The sequence below is a fragment of the Alligator sinensis genome, unplaced genomic scaffold (assembly GCF_000455745.1).
Source record: "Alligator sinensis unplaced genomic scaffold, ASM45574v1 scaffold781_1, whole genome shotgun sequence".
In the NCBI taxonomy this organism is placed as follows: domain Eukaryota; kingdom Metazoa; phylum Chordata; order Crocodylia; family Alligatoridae; genus Alligator; species Alligator sinensis.
Genome location: NW_005841845.1, coordinates 3,338,635 through 3,359,994, shown reverse-complemented (window position 1 = coordinate 3,359,994; position 21,360 = coordinate 3,338,635). Strand labels below are relative to the sequence as shown.

General features: G+C 43.9%; 1 protein-coding gene across 1 annotated transcript in view; it reads left to right on the top strand.

Annotated features, from left to right (window-relative positions):
• LOC112550697 (microtubule-associated serine/threonine-protein kinase 2-like) overlaps positions 1 to 21,360 on the top strand; it is an 80,310-nt gene that overhangs the window by 5,324 nt on the left and 53,626 nt on the right. Inside the window, exon 3 of the mRNA XM_025207124.1 lies at positions 666 to 808. Coding sequence (XP_025062909.1) covers positions 666 to 808 — 143 coding nt within the window. The remainder of the gene's footprint in view (positions 1 to 665; positions 809 to 21,360) is intronic.

Sequence of the window (21,360 nt, the reverse complement as noted above, 5' to 3'; positions counted from 1 at the left end):
GCCTACACAGACAGGCAGGACAGTTAGATCACAATTATCTTTTAAAAATTAAATGATGATTGTGTTTTTATGAAATTCTGAAATTTCAGTTGAAAGAGTTTTTAAAACTTGGAGCGCTGCCCCTCAGCAGTGCACGCCGCCTTGGCAGCGAGTGTACTTTCACGCTGAGAACAATGTAGAAAGTAAAATGGTACAAATCACTTTTATGCTGATTCAGATTTTCCCGTTGCCGTGGTGTGAAGACAGTAATAATGGGTGCAGGGGTTTAGGTTGTAGCCGTGTTGGTCTAAGGACATAGGCAGACAGGGTTCCTTGGGTGAATCTGATATCTTTTATTAGACCAGCCCAAATAGTTGGAGAATAGTTCTTAAGCAAGCTTTCAGGTTCAAAAACCCTTCGTCAGGCTAAGGAAGTTTCAGCAGTTGGTGTGTGCTGTTCCTGGATGGGATGAAAATGGGTGACCACTTGTACTTCCAATAATCCAGTGTGATACTAGGGATGGGACATTTTCAAAGACTACAGTGTCCTACCCTGAAAAAAATCGTAAAGTGTATTTAAGCAGTTAGCTCATACACAGTATCTGTGTCTAGCAATCATGTAATGTACCTGTAAATCAATAGGCAAGCTGGTTAAAACTGACCTAGTGATTTGTCATGTTTTTAAAGGAAAGCAGCTGCTTCCTTTATCAAACAGCGTGCACAGTGGAGTGGGACAGTCGGTATGGCAGCCGTATGGAGATACCTCAAACCTGGTCCGTATGAGAAACCAGTCCCTCGGACAGTCTGCCCCCTCTCTGACTGCTGGATTGGTGAGTCTGACAAGATTTTTGTTATTTATTTTGAAAATAACATTGCAAGTGGTTGGATCCTAGACCTTTCTGTTCAGTTACTTGAGCACTTTGTCATGATTAGAACTGGCCAGAAAAGGGAATTGGCTTCCTGTTCAAAACTTCAGTTTTTTTGGAGCTGGAGAGGAGCAGCAGGCAGAGGGGAGGTGTGTCGGAAAAATCTTATTCAGGGGAAGCTCATTTTTCCTTCCTCTCTGGAGCAGTGACTGCCTGTGGGGTCAGGCTGTCCAGGGAAGCTGCTCTCCCAGGAACTGAGGAAATGGTGCATTACGCAGGTGCCTTTTCACCGGCTGTTATCCAGCACTGCAGGGAGCAGGCGACCTCAGGAGTCAGCTGCCTAGGGACATGACCCTGGGCTGGAAAGCGGGTTGATGCCTGGACAATATGATGTCTTATGTGGCTGAAATATTCAGTAGAGTGATGTGTTCCCGCAGAAATTCTCACTTCCATCTGATGAGCATTTTCCTACTGAAAAGCATTCCCCTGGACATTTTTGAAGAGCTGTAGTCAAGATTGCTTATGATACAACCCCTTTTTATTCCCGCTGTTCCTTTCTTTCTTTTAAACATAGTATTTGGCAAAGTAGGTGGAAAGAAAAAAATACAGGACTGGAAAAGAGGTAGATTAAAATTATCCCTAGACTCCCCTACATTGACAAGGTTAAATTTGTAATGTACTTTGGAAGACCTAGCTTTACTTAACTTTATTTCTGTTTCCAGAGATTGCATGGATAATGCGTCTTAGTCACCAGAGAGAATTTAGATGTCCCAGTTAACATTGGCTTTTAGGTCATTGTTTGGCTTGTGCATTGGATTTGGTTGTGAAAAGACTGTTTTTAAAATTAAATACGCTTCCTTTGAATTATATAATATGTAGCACACTGTGGCCACAGAGTGAATATTAAATTGTAGTGAGAGAGCGCCAAATCCTAAACTCAGTTAAAGACTTCCAAGCGAATATGTTACCTCCTCAGCTCTGGGAATGCCAAATTCTGGAAACTGAAATATGAATTACTGTTATAAGTGTCTTAGGACTTTGTTTTAGGAACACCAGACTGTCTGGCACCAGATGGGTTGTTCAAAATGAAATTTAAATCTTTAAAGAATAGAAAATTATGTATTTGCATTACTGGTAATTCTCATTTTAAAATGAAGTATATGCACAGCATAAATAGGCTCAAGCTGCATCTGTTTCTTTATCAGCCTGAAGAAAGAGTACTGTGTGCTCAAAAGCTTATCTGAAATCTCTGTCAATCATGCAGCAGGTCCAGTGAAAGCATTCACCCCCCAAAATAGCTTTCTCTCACATATTGCCTGGACCATCATGGCTACAGCATCACTCTAATACTGCCATAAATAATCTTAGCACTCTCATGTGTGTTAATAATGTCCTGCATACTAATATGATTATGATTAGCTTAATTGTTTGCATCTTAGACATGATTCTTCCAGTGTTTCCATTTTCTGTCTGTTCTTTCTGGGGGTTTGTAACTTGACTGTAACAAAATTAAGGAAACAAGTGCTCTGGTGTGTATCTGGGCACTGAAGTGCTCACTTCAGGAAGATTGAAAAAGCATATTCAATATTTTAAAGTAAATGTTGACTTTTTACAGAAAGTTGCAAATGTGTTTCAGATTGTCATGCACTCATGAAAATACCTTTTTTTGTAAAAACACAAATAAATTTAGGGGTGTCACAGGCAGCCCTGTTGAAAAGGCCTTGCTGAGGGCATTTAGATAACAAGGGAGTATCCCACCAGTAGCTTAAAACCCCCTGAGGAGAGGGCAGAGAGAATAGAAATGAGTAAAGGAGCAACTTGCAGATGAACTGGAATCCATACAAGTCTGCTGTTAGGAAGGGGCCATACTTGTTACTGGTTACTGGTTTGTTTTCCGAGTGCAAGGACTATGCTTTTGTATTTAAAGGTCAGACTGAGAAAGCTGGTCTAGGGAGCAAACCCAGCCTGCAAGGCAACAGGCTCACCAACCCACTTACAGGAGGCATTTCTCGGGCACGGACGTGTATGATCATTCTTGTTCTCTTATCTCTGGAATAATGTACAAGGGGGTTACTTATGGAAAGAAATTGATTTAAAACCATAACTGCATATTCTTTCTTCTGTTTAACTTGGAGCCTTTCAAATCTATCGGAAATGGTTTAGTATTGATTTTATGCTTCATTGGATTCCAGAACAATGTTTGAATAGTTTGTGGCAGGGTGAACACTTAACAAAATGCAGTGAATCCTGGGACTTTGGAACTACTTAGATGTGTGCGGCTGTGTTACTATGTTGTAATATTGAAGGACATTTTACAATTTACAACAGGAAGAAGATAGCAGAACTACTCATATTAGAAGAATAGTTCATAAAAGGATTGGTGGGTAAAGTAGTGTAGCACATAATTTTAATGCCTGCATTGATTCGTAAGAGTTTAAACTTTTGTAGTGGCTTTTATGCCACTTAGAACTGTTCAGTATTTGCACCATGGAATAGATCAATAGGAAGAGAGGATGGTAATTTCATAAACACTATGTGTGGTTATTCAGGTGTTTATTTCTGCTGCTATGTATTGAACGGGGTGGACTAATGGGTTTTGCTGGAATAGAATTTCTTGGGTGATCATTGACATCCAAGATTTTTCTTTTTCCTGGCTAGCTATAACCCTACAGCAGTGATTTTCACCTAGGTTACCTTGAGATCCTTTCAAGAGTGTTATTGGGGTGCTGCACAGTGTTAGCACTGTTAGGTGTGCTAACGTGATTCACAAGAGAAACCCAAAGATTCTGACCCGTCACGATCCTCCCGAGTCCTTTTCAACAGAAGAATTGTGGTATTATTTTTCTGTAGTCAAAAAGGAGTGAAAACTAAGAGCTAGCACTTTCCAAAAGGTGCCTTAAGATTATTGAGGGGTACATTGAGACTGTTGAGGAGTGCCTTGATTCTAGATAGGTTGAGAACCACTGTCCTAAAGGTTGGCTTCTGTTCTTCAGCTGCATTTTCTTAGATTTTAAGCATGTTTGTTGAATAAACTGGTAAAGCAGCCTTAATAAATCCACGGACACTAGAGCATACTAGGTTGCCAGATGCTACACTACAAGAACCCAATTTATGGGTAGATTTTCCTGCGTTTCAGTATGTGGCAGTTCAGCTCAGTGAGTATCAGGACACATAGGATTCTCCACTTGGGAGGAAAAGGTCTATAGAGATGATACTCGGCACTCTCCTGCCATGGGGGGATAAGCATTGGCAAGTGCCATTCAAGCTTGTAGTAGTATGTGACCCTCTTCTCTTGAATCATTTTATCCTCTCCACCAGCAAGGTGGCCAGCTCTGGTCACGTTGGAGTGACTGTAACCGATGAAGATCCTGTCACTTTATTTAGTAAGTACACATTTTAAAGGAGGTTTCTGAATGTGAGGGGACATAAGATTAGCGTATTGAAAACAACTAAAAATCTAGAGAAGATGCATCTGGAGCTCCTGTTTTTTCTTTCTTACAAGAAACAAGGAAGAAACGATTTCATTCAGTGGAACCCAGTGAGTGAAACTGGGTGTTGCAAGGGGGTACTGGATACCTATCGGAATAGGAGACCATCCTAAATTGTTATAGGTAAGATCAGAAAAAGAGCAGAGAGTAGGAATAAATGTAAAAACCTCATGCTTACTCGTGCTAGAAATTGGCTTAAACCTGTGAAGATGAGACTTTCTGTCCTCATCTGTGCCTGCTGCTGGATTTCTGGCTCCTTCTTCCAATGCATCTGGTACTGGCTACTGTCAAAGAAGAGGTACTGAAAGTGGACAACCAGAATAATGCCAAAGGTGAGAAGCGTGGATGCCAGGCAGTCTCAGGCTTTCAAGTCTTGTCTGCGTATCCCTTTGCAAAAAAGTTTCTGAAAGTGAATTTCAGAATTCTGAAATTTTAACCTCATTTGGTAAATGAACGGGATCACATAATTCAGGATTCAGGCATTTGGGGTAAAATGGAGCTCCTTAACAGGGCCATGAGAACTTTCTATCTTTTCTGGATATCAGTTATTGAAAGCCTTCCAGAATAAGAATACAGTCTCTGGAGTAGGCATGCTAGAAGGGAGGAACAGGCTGCAATCGGATCTGGACAGGTTACAGGGGTGGGCGGATGAGAATAAGATGGGATTGAATACTGACAAGTGCAGGGTGCTGCACCTAGGGAGGAAGGACCAGCAGCACACCTACAGGCTGGGGAACTCCCTTCCTGTCAGCACAGAGACAGAAAAGGATCTGGGAGTCATTATTGATGCCAAAATGAACATGGGCCGACAGTGTGGGGACGCGGTCAGGAAGGCCAACCGCACCTTGTCGTGCATCCACAGATATATCTCGAGCAGGTCCAAGGAGGTGATCCTCCCCCTCTATGCGGCACTGGTCAGGCCGCAGCTGGAGTACTGCGTCCAGTTCTGGGCGCCGCACTTCAGGAGGGATGTGGACAGCATGGAGAGGGTCCAGAGGAGGGCCGCCCGCAGGATCCGGGGACAGCAGGGCAGACCCTACGAGGAGAGGCTACAGGACGTGACCCTGTTCAGCCTCCACAAGAGAAGGCTGAGGGGATCTGGTGGCCATTTACAAGCTGGTCAGTGGGGATCAGCAGACATTGGGAGAGCCCGTGTTCCCCCGAGCGCTACTGGGAGTAACAAGGAATAACGGCCATAAGTTGACGGAGAGCAGATTCAGGCTAGATATCAGGAGGCGCTAGTTCACTGTCAGGGTGGCTGGGATCTGGAACCAATTTCCAAGGGAAGTGGTGCTGGCTCCTACCCTGGGGGGGGTCTTCAAAAGGAGGCTAGATAGACACCTTGCCGGGGTCATTTGATTCCAGCATCCTTTCCTGCCCAGGGCAGGGGGTCAGACTTGATGATCTGCTCAGGTCCCATGCGACCCGACCAACTATGAAACTATGAATACTCTTACATTAACATCGTCTCTCTAAATATCCAGACTGGTGATCTGTATCACTCCAAGCAGAATAAAATCTTACCTAAAAAGGGAAATGCAGAACTGACCAACACATCTCCACCATCACCCAGGATCAACACTCACTACAGCAAACCTGTCAGAATCTACACGCGTGTCTCAGCCTGAGATATACCTTGCCCAACGAGCCAGATACCTTGATGGAAACTATGTGGAGGGAAACTAAACAACCACTGTGCTCCAGAATGAAATGCATCAAAAATGAACAAGCATAGAAGAAGGGAGCAGGGGTGTAGGTTGTAGCCGTGTTGGTCTAAGGACATAGGCAGACAAGGTTCCTTGGGTGAATTTGATATCTTTTATTAGACCAGCCCAAATAGTTGGAGAATAGTTATTAAGCAAGCTTTCAAGTTCAAAAACCCTTCGTCAGGCTAAGGAAGTTTCAGCAGTTGGTGTGTGCTCTTCGGGAGAACACTTTTCTCACAATAGCCACTTTGCAGCCCTTTTCCTTAAAGAAAACCTACTCAACGCCTTCAGAAAACTGGCCTGGTAATAAACATTCATAATGTTACTAGATACCAAAACCCCTGGAGTTAATACAGACAGATTTGCTGGCTCATAAGTTACCTGCTCCCTCTGCTATGGTTGATAATGATCCTCTTCCCTTTTGAATGGTCCTTTACATAGGTAGGTTGAAATATAGCAACTCTTTTTTTTTTTTTCTTGATCTGTAATTTATTTCCATAACTTCTCTCTGCTCCACAGGTTTATTGCCCACTTCCCATTTTAAATGATCCCGTTCATTAACTGAATGAAGATAAAAGAAAGCAATTATTCAAACTGGTATTTAGCTTGGTCTGTAGCTTTTTCTTTCCTGGACTTGAGGAAGGGCATTTTGTGCCCAAAAGTCTGTCAAACTGCTCATTCAACTATAAAGTTGTTCCGGTAAAATGTATTGTGTTGCCTTGCTAATCTTGCTTCTCCCACAATACCATGGGTCCGTTGTCTGGGGCAGGAAAGGACAGTCTGAGGGAAAGGAACTGTTTTGAAGGAGCATCTCAGTAGAAAGTTTGAGACTTCTGTGAAAAATCCTTTTTTCTTTTCCTATACAAGCTTCAGGCTGCCTACACTTTGCCTGATCAACAGGAAGCATAAAATTACTGCAAAACTGAGCAGCCCCTTGAAGGCCAAGTGGCGGAGGTTCCTGGCTCTTCCCTTTTTGGGCTTGGCACACTTCTCCATATGCAGGGCCACACAGCACATCCTCTGGATGATATCCAAAGCTACGTTTTTGTCTTCATCGGCAAAATGAACATTGGCTGAAGGCAGTGTAAACTGGATTACTTGTACAAGGTTCTTTCATTCAAAGGAAATCTGGTCTCTTGGATTTACAAATTCACATTCTCTCCTTGAACCAGGGTCTGCCCTAGGGCAGGCCTGTGAGTTTGACTTAGATTGAGTCTTGAATGTATTTGGTATGGACAAAGTGCCAGAGGCAGTTCACCTTTAACTGCTTTCACTCCCAAAGAAGTGGCAACAAACTCTTCTCAAATTTTAAGCAGTAAGTGCCAAGATGCGTGGGCTCAGAGATTAAGCCCCCGCTTCAGGACAAAGCTGAGGAACCTCTTAAAAGTGTGTCCTGGTAACATTGGATCAGTTCATCGATGAAAATATATCAGCATGTTCTAATAAAATGCCTCTATTGTGAATGTATTTGCTTTCACAGAACTGTGCAGAATGGGACATGGGCATCGTGGTGCAGCAAGTTTGGTTTGCTTGTGGTGGCATGCTTGCGGTTGGAGGTAGGGTGTTGGAAAGCTGGAAACCCTAATGAGGTGGACTTACACTGGTAGTGTGCTTTCTGATATATAGTGGTGAGGTATATGACTGTAGATGTACGAGAGGGTAGGAACTATTAATATCCTTAATCTTTCATCATCTTGCTTTTTAGGTTTCATGTTAGGTGTAGTATGTCGACACAATATCATTGTTGACGTGTTAGTATAGATAAGCACTTAACCCAATGCACAGAGTAGGTATTTGTATTAATGGCTTTGCCCTCTTTCATTTTAGAGATGAATCTGTCTGTACTATATGATATGATATGCTGTCTATATTATTTCTTTGCTACTGATTTTTTGTACATGTCAGTAAAAGGCTGAAGCTCTCCACAGTTGCTATTAAGTTGATCTGAGTTTCCTAGTTTGTACGCATTTCTGTAAAAGCCAGTTAAGTATCTGTGATACTATAATGCCATCTGCTGGTGAAGACTTGCCAGTTTAAGGAGCAAGTATAACTGCAAATCTGATAAATTACTGCACAGAGGATTCAGAAATCATGGAAAAAAAAAGAAATGTTATGAGGGATTATTGTTGGGATCATACAATATCGGTACCATATAATCATAACTTAAGTTTTTCTTGTGAGTAGTAACTAAATAAATTTGCTATCAGTTATAATGCAATAGTAAAATGTTATTTTACCATCTCTGGCTGTTCATGGCTTATACTCAATAGTAAGATGATACAAATATTTTAATATTATATAAGACGTGACTACAAGTTGTAGCTTTTTGAAGTTTGAATCGTTACTGTGTGCCACCTGCATGCTGTTTGTCCTTGTCTGCCACATGCTGCCGGACAGCTAAATATGTGTTCCCTCTGTAGGATGAAATCCCTTTTTATTGCAGAATGAATTCTCCGTAAGGTCGCAGCCTGGACAAGAGGTGGCATCACGTGAACATATTGTAACACACAGCTTCTTGTCCTTACATTTGCAGGGTACTGACAGGGTGTTCACCCCTGCTTTACCTGTGCAAGTTAAAGGGTGTTTTTGATGTTTTGGACATGATCTCTGGTATTGTGTGTGGGGGTTTTTCCTGAACCTTGTAAGAAGAGGTTAGATAAAATGTTGTTTAGGACAGTTTAGACCGGGTGATCCTGCCTTGAGCAGGGGTTTTGAGTGGCTGACCTCCTCAGGTCTTGTTCAGCCCTACTTTTCTGTGATTTTGTGATTTATATGATTCTTCGCTTTGTTGAAAAAGTTTGCATACAAGAATCACTTGGGAAATGTCTACCTGGTGCAGTGCTGGGCTATGCAGAGTTATTTGTGCTAATTCAGAACAAGTCTGTATGTCTACACAGTGCAGGCAGGGATCCTAGCTCAAGTTTGGGAACTTGGAGAACTGCACCAGTGCAGTGTTCTGAGTGTAGCAGCAAGCCAGTGTGTCAGTAAGCGACCTTCCCTAGCTCTGGTTTCAGAGCTAGCTTCGGTATCACTACATGGTCTTGCTTTGTGCTGCGTAGACGTACCCGAGCTATTAGTGTTGCATAGGCTGTCCTTCAAGCATGAGAAAAAAGGGTTGCATAAATGCGGTTGTGTAGAGTTTGTTTGTCTATGCTTAGTAAGCTTTTTTTAAAACAATATTTTAATTTTATTTCTGCTGTAAAGTCTGCAAAGAAACGTTGACAGATTTGGACGCAGGTTTTTTGGGGAGGGGGGAACGGGATGGGATCATTTCAAATGGAAGCAGCAATTTAGAAAAAGGCAGAGAGCTGTGTCTGTTAGGAATGGACCAAGATGATATTTGGTTATCTATAGATGGTAGGTACCTTTAGATACCTTAATGTCAAGTTATCTTGAACAAAACAAAGGGTAATATTAGCAATATCTGCAGAGATTTTTATCTTTGTCAAAGCTGTGATGTACAAGTATTGCAAAGTGCTGCACCTAGGGAGGAAAAATGTCCAGCACACCTACAGCCTAGGGAATGACCTGCTGGGTGGCACGGAAGTGGAAAGGGATCTTGGAGTCCTAGTGGACTCCAAGATGAACATGAGTCGGCAGTGGGACGAAGCCATCAGAAAAGCCAATGGCACTTTATCGTGCATCAGCAGATGCATGACGAACAGAGCCAAGGAGGTGATACTTCCCCTCTATCGGGCGCTGGTCAGACCGCAGTTGGAGTACTGCGTGCAATTCTGGGCGCCGCACTTCAAGAGGGATGCGGATAACCTGGAGAGGGTCCAGAGAAGGGCCACACGTATGGTTAAGGGCCTGCAGACCAAGCCCTACGAGGAGAGACTAGAAAAACTGGACCTTTTCAGCCTCCGCAAGAGAAGGGTGAGAGGCGACCTTGTGGCTGCCTATAAGTTCATCCCGGGGGCACAGAAGGGAATTGGTGAGGTTTTATTCCCCAAGGCGCCCCCGGGGGTTACAAGAAATAATGGCCACAAGCTAGCAGAGAGCAGATTTAGACGGGACATTAGGAAGAACTTCTTCACAGTTCGAGTGGCCAAGGTCCGGAACGGGCTCCCAAGGGAGGTGGTGCTCTCCCCTTCCCTGGGGGTCTTCAAGAGGAGGTTAGATAGGCATCGAGCTGGGGTCATCTAGACCCAGCCCTCTTTCCTGCCTATGCAGGGGGTCAGACTCGATGATCTATTGAGGGCCCTTCCGACCCTAACATCTATGAATCTATGCTGATTTGTTGTGCTGTATATTGAGAAAAATCCCAATTTATTATAGGATCATAGGGAAGCACGGCTGGAAGGGACCTTACGAAGTGGCCTAGTCCAATACCCTGCTCCAGGCAGGAGGATCTCTAACTAACCCATCCGAGCCAAGCGTCTGTCTAGCCTGCTCATGACAACTTCCAAGGATGGAGATTCCACAACCTCTCCAGGCAGCCTGTTCCAGTGCTTCACCGCCCTCAGAGTCAGAAAGTTCCTCCTTATCTTCAACTTAAACTTCCCCTACTGCAATTTGAGGCCATTGTTCTTAGTCTTCCCCCCATACAGCCACAGTGAAAAGCCCATCTCCATCCTCCTTGTATTGGTTCTTCAGGTATTTGAAGACTGTTATCAAATCCCCCCCATAGTTTTCTCTCCTACAGACTAAGTAACCCTAGTTCTTTCAGCCTTTCCTCATAAGTCTTGCTTCCCAGGTCCCTACTTATTTTGTTGCTGTGCTGGACTCTTTCCAAACCCTCCACATCCTTTTTGAAGTGTGGGGCCCAAAACTGGACACAGGACTCCAGGCGTGGCCTCACCAGTGCTGAGCAGATTGGAAGAATCACTTCTCTTAGTTTGCAAGTGACACTACTGTTAATAGAGCCCAGTGCGCTATTGGCTTTTTTGCAAGAAGAGCCCACTGTTGGCTTATATTTAGCTTACTGTAACCCCGATGTCCTTCTCTGCAGTACCACAGCCCAGCCACTCTGTATTTATGTATGTGGTTAGTCTGTCCTGAGTGCTGGGCTTCGCTGTTGTTGAATCTTAGCTGATTGGTTGCAGACCATTTCTCCAGTCTATCCAGGTCATTCTGGATGCAAACACTCTGGAGGGTAGGGTTAGAAACTCCACCCAATATGGTGTCATCCACAAATTAGCGAAGTGTGTATTCAATCCCATCATCCAAATCACTAGTGTAGATGTTGAACAATACTAGACCCAGGACAGACCCCTGGGGAACCTCTACTTGATGCCTCCTCCCAAGCAGACATTCAGCCATTGATGGCTACTTGTTCAGTTGATGTTAGATTGATGGCTATCCTCAGATGCAGGTCTCACCCTCAGATGCTGCATTTTTTTTTGTCTGAGAGCATGATGATCCAACTAGTTGTGTGTCCATGTTACAGTAATTTCATCAAATCTGTATTTCCTTAGCTTGTTAATGAGGATGTTGTGTAAGACACTGTTAGAAGCCTTGCTAAAATCAATGTGCATCATATCCATTGCTCTCCCCCCATCCACAGAGCCTATCACCTTATCATAGAAGGAAATCAGGTTGGTCAGGCAAGAACTACTCTTGGTGAATCCACTCTGGCCCTTCCTCATTACCTCATTCTCCTTCAGACGCTTCACACTAGATTCCTTGAGGACCAGCTCCATGATCTTTCTAGGTATTGAGGTCAGGCTGATTTGTCTGTAGTTCCCTGGATCCTCCTCCTTCACTTTCTTAAAGATAGACGCAACATTTACCTTTTTCCGATCTTTTGGGACCTCATCCAGCCTCCATGAGTTCTCAAAGAAGGATAGCTAACAGCTTTGAAATTTCCTCAGCCAATTCCTTTGGGTGCAGTCCATCTGACCCTGCCTGCCTGAAATCATCTAGCTTCTCTAAGAAATCCCTAACCTGTTCTTGTACTGCTCTAGGCTGTGTGTCTCTATCCCTGTCTTTGCTGTCACCTGCACTTGTTGTTTGGTAGCTGCCCCTATTTGTGAAGACTGAAGTAAAAATAGCATTAGATATTTCAGTCTTCTTTGCACCATCTGTATCTGGGTTGCCTTCTACGTTCTATGTTTTCTTTACTCTTATTCTTATTTTTGACATGCTTGTAGAATTTCATTTTTATTGCTTTTATGTCCCTGGCCAGCTGCATCTGATAGTACGTCTTGGTCTTTCTAATTTTCTTCCTGTGTGCCTGTACAGTATTCTTATTCTCTTCCCTAATAGTTCTGGGCACCGCACTTCAGGAAGGATGTGGAGAAGCTCAAGAGAGTCCAAAGGAGGGCCATGTGGATGATTAGAGGTCTGGAGAGCAGGCCATATGAGGAGAAGCTGAAAGACTTGGGACTGTTCAGCCTGGAGAAGAGAAGACTCAGAGGGGACTGAGCGGCAGCCTATAAGTATATTAGGGGCGTACATCTGGGCCCAGGGGGGGAGCATCTGTTCACCAAAGCACCCCACGGGAAGACAAGAAACAATGGGCACAAGATAATTGAAGATTGCTTCAGATTGGACATAAGGAAAAACTTCTTTACAAGTCAAGTGCTGGGGGTCTGGAACAGGCTCCCCCCCAGAGGTGGTAGTCGCCTACCCTGGCGGTCTTCAAAAAGCATCTTGATGCCCACTTTGCTGGGGTCATTTGACCCCAGTCGTCTTCCCTGCCCAAATGCAGGGGGGCTGGACCCGATGACCATGTCAGGTCCCTTCCAGCCCCTGACATCTATGAATACTATGACCACGTTTTCACTTTTTATAGGATTGGTTTTTTTGCAATTTCATCTCATTGAAGAGATTGCTGTCTGCTGAGGCCGACCTCCTCTTGCACTTGCTGTTCTTCCGTCCCATTGGGATAGCTTCTCCTGCTCCTTTAAAATTTCCTTGAAGTAGAACCCCCTCTCTTGGGCTACTTTCCTTCCCACCAGTTTCCTGAATTAAAATCTCCTTTTCTGAAGTCCATCGTCTTGATTCTGATGCTCTCGTTCCTTTCTCCCCTTAGGAGCTTGAACTCTGTTGTTGCAGCCCCAGTCACCCAAGTTACCGTTCACTTTCACGTGCTCAACTGATTTGTCTCTGCTTGTGAGCAGCAGGTTGAGACAAGCTTCCCCTCTAACTGGCCTGGCTACCGTCAATATTGTTGCTTCCCAGCCTTGGGGCATGACCCAAATCAGGGTTGTGGTGGGTCCTCAGTAGGGTCATGAAGAGCCTGCACACGCACGCACACTCATGTGCGTGGCCTCGGAGCAGTGGGTAGGTGTGTGGGGCAGGGCCGCCATGCACAAAGAGGGCAACGACGGCTCCCCCGGGCCGCTGCCAACACCGCACTCTGCTCCCAGCAGCCCCTGCAGCGCCGGGGCAGGAGGTCCTGTTGGTGGACAATTTTTACGGTCGCAGCAAAAGAAGTTTGGGAACCACTGATCTATATAAAAAAGATATCCCCAACACAGTGGTGTACCAACAGCGGGGGGCAAAGGGGGCCATGGCCCCCAGGCACCGGCTGGAGAGGCTGTGGTGCTTTCTGTGCCCGCCCACCCGCCCGGCGGGTTGTACGTTTCTTTACCTGTTCCTCCTGGAAATTCTGGCCACCGCCCCACCCCTGGCATCCGGTGTGCCGCGGTGCTCGTTTCCCCGCGGAAGTGCCCTGGGGCGGGAGAGGGGGCCCCGCACCCTGCTTGGATCGTCCCCGGGGGGAGGGCACGCATGCAGGCATTGGCCCCCAGGTGCTGGAGACCCACGGTACACCACTGCCCCAACACACTTCAAGAATTTGTTGGGCCACATGGACACTGCTGTTTCCCTCCCAGCTGGTGTCCCCATAATTAAAGCCCCTGTGAGAGCCAGGTCCTGCGATCTGGACTCTTCCACGGGAGTACCAAAGTGCTGCAGTACTCTTGCAGAATACTAGTTGGGCAAATTTGTTGTCTCAAATGAAGACTAAAGAGCAAATATTTCCTTCTTTTTTTTTGGTTGGAATATATTCAAAGTATGTGAGTGTGTGTGTGTGCTCCAAATGATATCAATACCTATGTGTTGAGCTACAATGATGATAACAGGGACCATAAATACGTACAGTAGCAGGCTAGATCCAGAGTGTGGCAGTACCCGATGGGTTTTAGTTTTATCCAGCGCATGCTGCTGCAAACAATCTACGTTGATCTGTATTATGAAATGGGAATTTTTTCATACGACAGTTTAACATTTAGCTTTACTACAGAATGATATTCTCTCTCTCAGTACCTATAGTTTGAACACAACTCTTGCCCCGTCTTGCTTTGCTTTGAGAGAGTTTTTAGCCTTTTCAGATTAATACCTTTATATTCGCTTTAGTGAGGTTTTTCCCGTTTCTGAGCGACCTCTGGAGCTAAAAGGAGAGTTCCATGTGCTAACGCATATTCAAGCACCTTTCCATATACCCTGAGCCTTGTCAGCGTAGCAAATGTCAATTCTTGGAACTTGCCTTACGATAATTGGTAGGCATCTCCACTGTCAGTTTGAATGATTGCAGTTCTCATTATCCTCAGATGCTGCATGTTGTTTTTTGTCTGAGAGCATGTTGAATTGATTTTTGGCACGCAGCCTTGGTTCTCTTCCTGACAGCCTCATGACTGTAGCTGTAAAGTGAGAAACTGCTATAGTATGCATAGCAAATTGGCTTTTTGAAATTTTTGGCTTAAAGTAGTATATAAAGAATTACTCTGACTGTTGCATTCAAGGTGTCAGAAGCAAAGATTCTGTATTTTGAAAGTGTTGTTACAAGAGGTGTTTTCTGGACTCTCTTAATCCCCTCATGGCTTCTTTGATAGTGTGCTCACTGTCTTGTTCAAGTTTCAGAGGTAGCATGGTCAAAATAAGGCATTTGGGTGAGATATTTCCACAGACAGTCAGACCATGTAAGGAGAGGATTACCCTTGTTTCTGGTGCCGTTTTTAGGCTTTCTGTGCCAAAGCTGCTTTTGCTAAACGTGAAGCAACTTAGTTAAGTTGCAAAACTCTTACTTAATATTTCAGCAATACCAAGTCTCTTGCTGCTTAAAACATCCATGTTTCCCATTTGGCTTTTATTGCAGGAACCACAGAGCTGCTTCACTAAAACTAGTAATAACTTGCATTTGAAGCCCTGCAATGCACGTTAGCCTTCTGTACTGAAGTTATTATCTGGCCTTTCTACATTCAGGTATCTTACGTTTGGTATTAAGGTAAGAACAAAATATCAAAAGAGCATAGAATAGGGGTGTCAACCATGCGGCCTGTGGAACTGGCCCACCGGTAGTGCGGTGGACTACTGGAAGTTGGGGGCTGTGGCCCACTGTAGAATTTGGGGTCCCTGGACCTTGAGTGACCTGGCCAGTGTCAGTGTAGCTCCAGTCCCATGCCACTGCCCAGATGTGAACCTCCCTGTTTCTCCCTGCTCCCCAACCCTCTGGCCACGCAAACACAGCCCTGCATGGCCACCCGGCCCCATGCTGCCACCCAAACACAGCCCCTCATCCCATACTGCTGCCTGGTCGTGGACCCAACTCAGTTGTGGCTGCCAGCTCAGGAGGAGCCCCTGCAGTCTGGATCTGGCCCAGGGCAAGTTTGCGCCCCTGGAATTAAATAATAGAAACTTGTAAAAAACCTAATATTGACAAAGCAGCTAAGAGCCTGGTCAGCTTGGTGCCCGCTACGTTCACATTCACAGCATCTGATGAAGTAGGCTGTTGCCTTTGAAAGCTTAGGCAATGAGTTAGTCTCCAAGGGCCACCCTACCATGCCTTCTGCATTGATTTTAAAGCAGGGCAACATCAGATCTTCTTGAACAACTTCTTGCTTTTAAATGCTAAGCCATAGCTAATGGAAGTCGTAGATCAGACTTTTCACAACTAATATATACATAAAAAACAACATTAAAGTGGCATCGAGTAGTGTCCTATCTGATGTTTTCAAGCTAGAAGTGTCTACTGTAGAGTGACTTAAATGGGCAAAATCTTGTGTCTGCAGCATCCTGGGCTTTGTCTTTGTACGGGACTACAGTTCTTACGTTCTTAACTGTAGTGACTCATCTGTGAATCATTCTTTACTGATGATAGAGATCTGGTAATTTCAGGAGCGTGCGGTGAAGTCCTCGGCTTCAGTCCAACACAGTTGTGTGGAAGGATCGTAGTGGAACATGGGCTCCACAATCACTATATCCATCTGCAGGGTGCTGCCTCTCCGCTTCCCTTGCAAAGCCTGATGCTGGGGGTGGAATAGGAGCGTCAGAGGCAGCACATGCATTCAGAAATGCCAAGCAGGCCTCCCGGCATGTCTGAGATGATGAGCAAGGGCCTCTCCAGCCCTGTAAACAGCTGTGTTCAAGAGGATGCAGAGATGTTTTAGTGGGTCACAGTCACTGGTGTTAGTGTTTGGTTATTGGTGTTTCACTGCACTTCTGATTGTCATTGGATTGGTGAAAAAGATTACTTCCCTGAAGTCTCGTTGCAGGCATAAGCAGAGTCCTGCAATTTAAGTACAGAATGACAAGTCGGATGTGGATTCTGTTGTGTTCTATGCTACAAACTTGCTGTATGGCTCTGGGCGAATCTTACTCTCTATCATCTTATGTTTGCCCATAAAATGGGGATTACGGTGAATGTCATAGGTTTTTTTGACCTGAGGGACCTCATGAGGCCTGGCTGCGGTTCAGTAGCCGTGGTTCTGCCCTTTGGAAGCTGTGATCTCGAGTGAGGATTGACCACAAGAGGGTGTTTTATTGTTAGTTATAAAAACATTGCACAATAATCAGGGAATGAGAGTTTTAAAACAATAAAACTAATTTCTTATGATCCTTACACCAGGCCTGTCTACCTGGAATGAATCACCTCCTCTAGCGGTAGCTGAAGGTTCTTCACTCTCCCTCCCCGAGTCACTGAATCTTGTCAGACTCCAGAAGAGCCTAGTATCCTCTAGATCTGAAGCTCCAGACCTTGACTAAGTGAGGTTTTTAACTTGCTAGAGTCAAGTTTTAGAGTCAAGGCAGGTCTTTACTTTGTAGTTAGTAGCTCATCAGTCCCTGTCCTTATTAATCTGAAATGTTTTACCCAGATGGGTCGTCTTCTGCCTGAGGAGTCCTATTTGTTTGAGGGTTTTTGTTTTGGTTTTTCTTCTTTACAGCCCCATTTGACTTGGTTTCATATAATCCAAAGAAAACAGCAGTCATAACTAAAAGTCATCCTTCGCAGCAGTCATAGCATATGTAATATTTGTACATTGCCATACAGAGCAGAGCCGCATCCTTAACAGCCCATGGACCCTTAATCTGTACATCTCTCCTGTCCACTAAATTGAGGTAATGATCCTGTAGAGAAAACAGGATGTAATCTTGTAATTAATAACTGCAAAATAATTCATCCACACAAAAGGACAAAATTGAGATTGCATTGGCGGTCTGAATTCTGGCATTTTTAATCTTAGACCATTTGAATTGGCAACCAGAGTGACGTTCTTCTAATGCAGAGTTAAAAAAAAATACTTCCTAGTTTTTTGTTAAAAAGGAAAAATAAGAACAAAATTCTTTCATGTCAAGCTCAATGATGCATATATCATTCATTATCAGCCAGAGCTTAATGCTGAATCGTCAGCAGTGCAACACAGGCTTTGAGCGTTTGAGTTGCAAGTGCAATATTGCAGCTGATTTATTCTAGAGGGAAGAGTGGACTACTGGAGCTGTATGTTGAACTGAGAGGTGGTTGGGGAAGTCCAGTCTGGCTGTCCCCTTTCCTTCTTTTAGAGTTGGGGAAACTTCTGCTGGATGTGGTGACCCATCGTACGAGATGGAGCCCCAGGGCCGAGTGCTGGCTCCAGGGTTGACTGGAGGGAACTTAGTACCACCATCTTCCCCTCCTAACCCCACTGCTACAACTGCAACGGCAGCAGCGTGCACTGCTGCGTTGGAGGTCTCTTGGGGCCGGTTCTTTAGAAAGTTCACGTTGACTTGCTGCTTTGCCTTACAGCTACAATTTTCCTGAGGAATGCAAGTCGAAGACGACATAATGTTACGACTCTGGTGAACCTAAAAGAAATTTCAGAGGCAAGCCAGTGAGGTGTGCCTAACCTCAGAGCTTTGCCCTGCCAAATTGGAAAGGTGCAAGCAGTGGAGATGTTGGAGCTTATCTCAAAAGAGTGCAAAAATCTTATATAATGGAAAATGCTAGATAGCGTCAACATAGGGGACGTTACAAGCTTCTCAGTTATATTGGGGCCCTGTGAGCAAATAATCGAAGGTTTATATCGACATGAGCAAAACAGACTCCCTGAGACTTGACTTGGAGAATTGAGTGCTTAAAGGGGCTTATTTTCATCAGTTTTATATTAGATAATTGATAAGGTCCTAAAGTTGGTTGCACAATTTGTTACTTAAGGCTGTAGAATTATGAAAAAGCAAACTGGCAGGGGGCTTCGGAGGAGCTGTGGGGTTTTGGTTTCTCTTTTATTGTTTGTCTTATTCTTTTTTTGCAAAAATACATAGTGACTAGCTTTCCTCCGTGCTGCCTAGTAGCCAAGAAGCATTTATCTTTGTGATAGACACTAGGAAAGAGAAATTATTTGGCACCTTGTTTCTTAGATCTTGGAAAGCAGCTTTATTTAAAAATGCAAATAGTGGTGCATTTTAACAGCCGTTGTGCATTTTTAGGATGTTTTTAGTTGTTTACCTGTAAGAGGACATTGTTAAATAGATTGTTGTAAAAAAAGGTCAGATATTTTAAAGAGGGGGTCTGGGGGGCGGGGGGTCTGTGAGCCTGATCTGGCCTGTGGACTAGCCCCATGCCATGGGCACACTGTGTACCCCATGTAGCCCTGATCAGACCCAGGGGCAAAACCAGAGGCTAGATCTGAGCCACGGGCCAAATGTTTGACACCCCTTGTTTTAAAGCGTTCATTTGTTAGAACAATGACAAAAAAAAAAAAGAGACAGTCATCTCTAGTTGGATGGATACTAGTGTCATAACAGAAAATGAGTTACTGAATTCAGCTACTGGTATTTTGACTCAGGAAACTGAAGTCATGGACTTCAAAAAAAATTAGAGAATTAACTTTTTAGTAATGTTGTATTAGCAGTTAAATGTGAACATCATGGAAGACTTCATAAGTAAGTACAAGAGAAAAAGAAAATTAAATATAAACATAGCAACTATGGAAGAAAAAATGAACATATCCTAAGTAAGCAGGAGAGCAACTCTTCAAGCATTTCAGCTTCACAGTTGTTTTTTTTAGTGCTTGAACTGCTGTATTTATATCTTGTCACTGTCATAAAATTCATCACTATCCGCTTCCTGTTCATTGGAATAGCAAGGCAACTCTTCATCTACCATTTTCTGCTCCAATCTTAAACAGTGATGTACGGGTGCCAGCATCCCAGCAGTAGAGATCTTCTCTCTGTTTCTGTGTTGAATGGCTGTTTCCCCAAACCAGGCAGTTTTGTTCTGTGTACGTGCAATGGCACACGGATGTATAACAAGAATTTCTGCTCCTGTAGCTTGAGTGCAAGGAGGGCACAACATCCCTCACTCAACGGAGCAAGCTCTTGCCTTCCATACCATTTTACAACTGAATGGGTTGCTTCTTGCTTTATTACTTACTCCCTCTGCTAGAATTTGTGTTTGCATTTTTATATCCTTTAACATTTGCAGAAGACATTATAAGGTCACAAGCTGAATCGGTTATCGTCAGAAAGGTGGAAGGATGAAAGAAGAACATAGGCAGCATTATGTGCAGGAATTATCTCATAATTTTTCCTTGAAGCTGTCTTATCCGTTACCTTTTCCTGTTCAGATTTTGTAAGTGGACTCTTTGCAGTACTCTGAAAACTGTTTCTTAATGAACATGAACTTATTCTTGGCATCAGGCAATGTGGAACTATCACTTTCACTGTTCTGAAGAGACTGAGCTACTGACTCTCCAGTGAGATGAATTTTGAATTTCGGGTTCATTTGACATTATCATCAAAAATGTCAGCACAGATTACTCGAGGGCAACACCTGGCCACCCCTTCTGCTGCAGTGCTTGACTGAAATTTTCTTGCATACTTGAAAATCTTTCAGCATTTTGAGAGAAGTTGCAGTCTTCAAATACCTGAAGGGCGATTATAAAGAGGATGGAGATTTAGACTTTTCTTTGTGGCTGTAAGCGGTAGGACTAGGAGCAGAGTCCTTGAATTGAAGCAGGGGAAATTTAAGTTGTAGATTAGGAAGAACTTTCTCAGTAGGACAGTGATCAGGCAGTGGGACAGGGTACCTAGAACAGTTGTGCAGTCTCCATCCCTGGACATTTTCAAGAGCAAGTTGGACAGAGACTCAGCTGGGGTGGTTTTGGTCTGGGATGATCCTGCCTGAGGAGGGGCTGGACTACGTGATCGTATGAGGTCCCTTCCAGCCCTACTTTCCTACGATCCTGTGTCCACCAAGTATGAATGCTTGCTCCTTCTTATTCCGTGTGGGTGCACGTTGTGTGTACTATACTAAAGGATACTGAAATATTGTTTATTTTTGTTTTCTTTTTTTGAAAAACTTGACAATGCTTTTCAATTTTGACAAGTGAGGAAAAACTGTCAAATCTTCAGTAGCAGTGAAGAGCTACATCATATAGTCAAAACATCTACAACAGGCATAGATGTTAATTTAGTAAGAAAACTCGAGCAGCTCTCATATTTTGTTGCATCATTGTGAACAAAAGAAGTTTCTGTGAACGCAGCGCATTGATTATTTTTCTAAACTGGCTAAAAGCTGCGTGGCACTCTTGTGCATTGGCGTGAATAAAACAGCGGTTTTGAAGATGTTACCTTAAAGTTGATGATGCCCGTATTGTGAATATTGCTTCGTCTATCAGATGTTAGAAACAGGATTTTGCACAGTGAAAGCACAAATTCTTTCACACCTTATGCTTAGGCTTCAAAAGAGTTCCTGGAAGCAGTTTTCAACCTTGTAACTTTGACATAACTTAGGAAAAAAATTGTAGTATATGAAGATTTTCAACTATGAGGGGCATATTCAAGCGCACACAGTCTGACTTTTGGTCATTAGAGGCTTTGGGATCTTAAATCTGTGTACCAATTTGATGAACGGCTGAGGAGTTTTTGAAGCTGAAGCACACAGAATAGTAACATTCTTATTAAAAGATGAAGAAAACGAATGACCTCCATGTTAGTCGTGTCTTCAACAGGGGTTTCTGCTCTGTGCTATTTACACGGCTGCGTATGCAGCAGAACAGACCTTGCAGTTAGCTTGAACAGTTTTCCAGGTTCGTTTCATTTTTCCCCCACTTCAGTGTCTATCTGCTTCCGTTCCAGGAAATGTCAGCCAATCGCAGTATTTTCAGGCATGCTGCTCTTT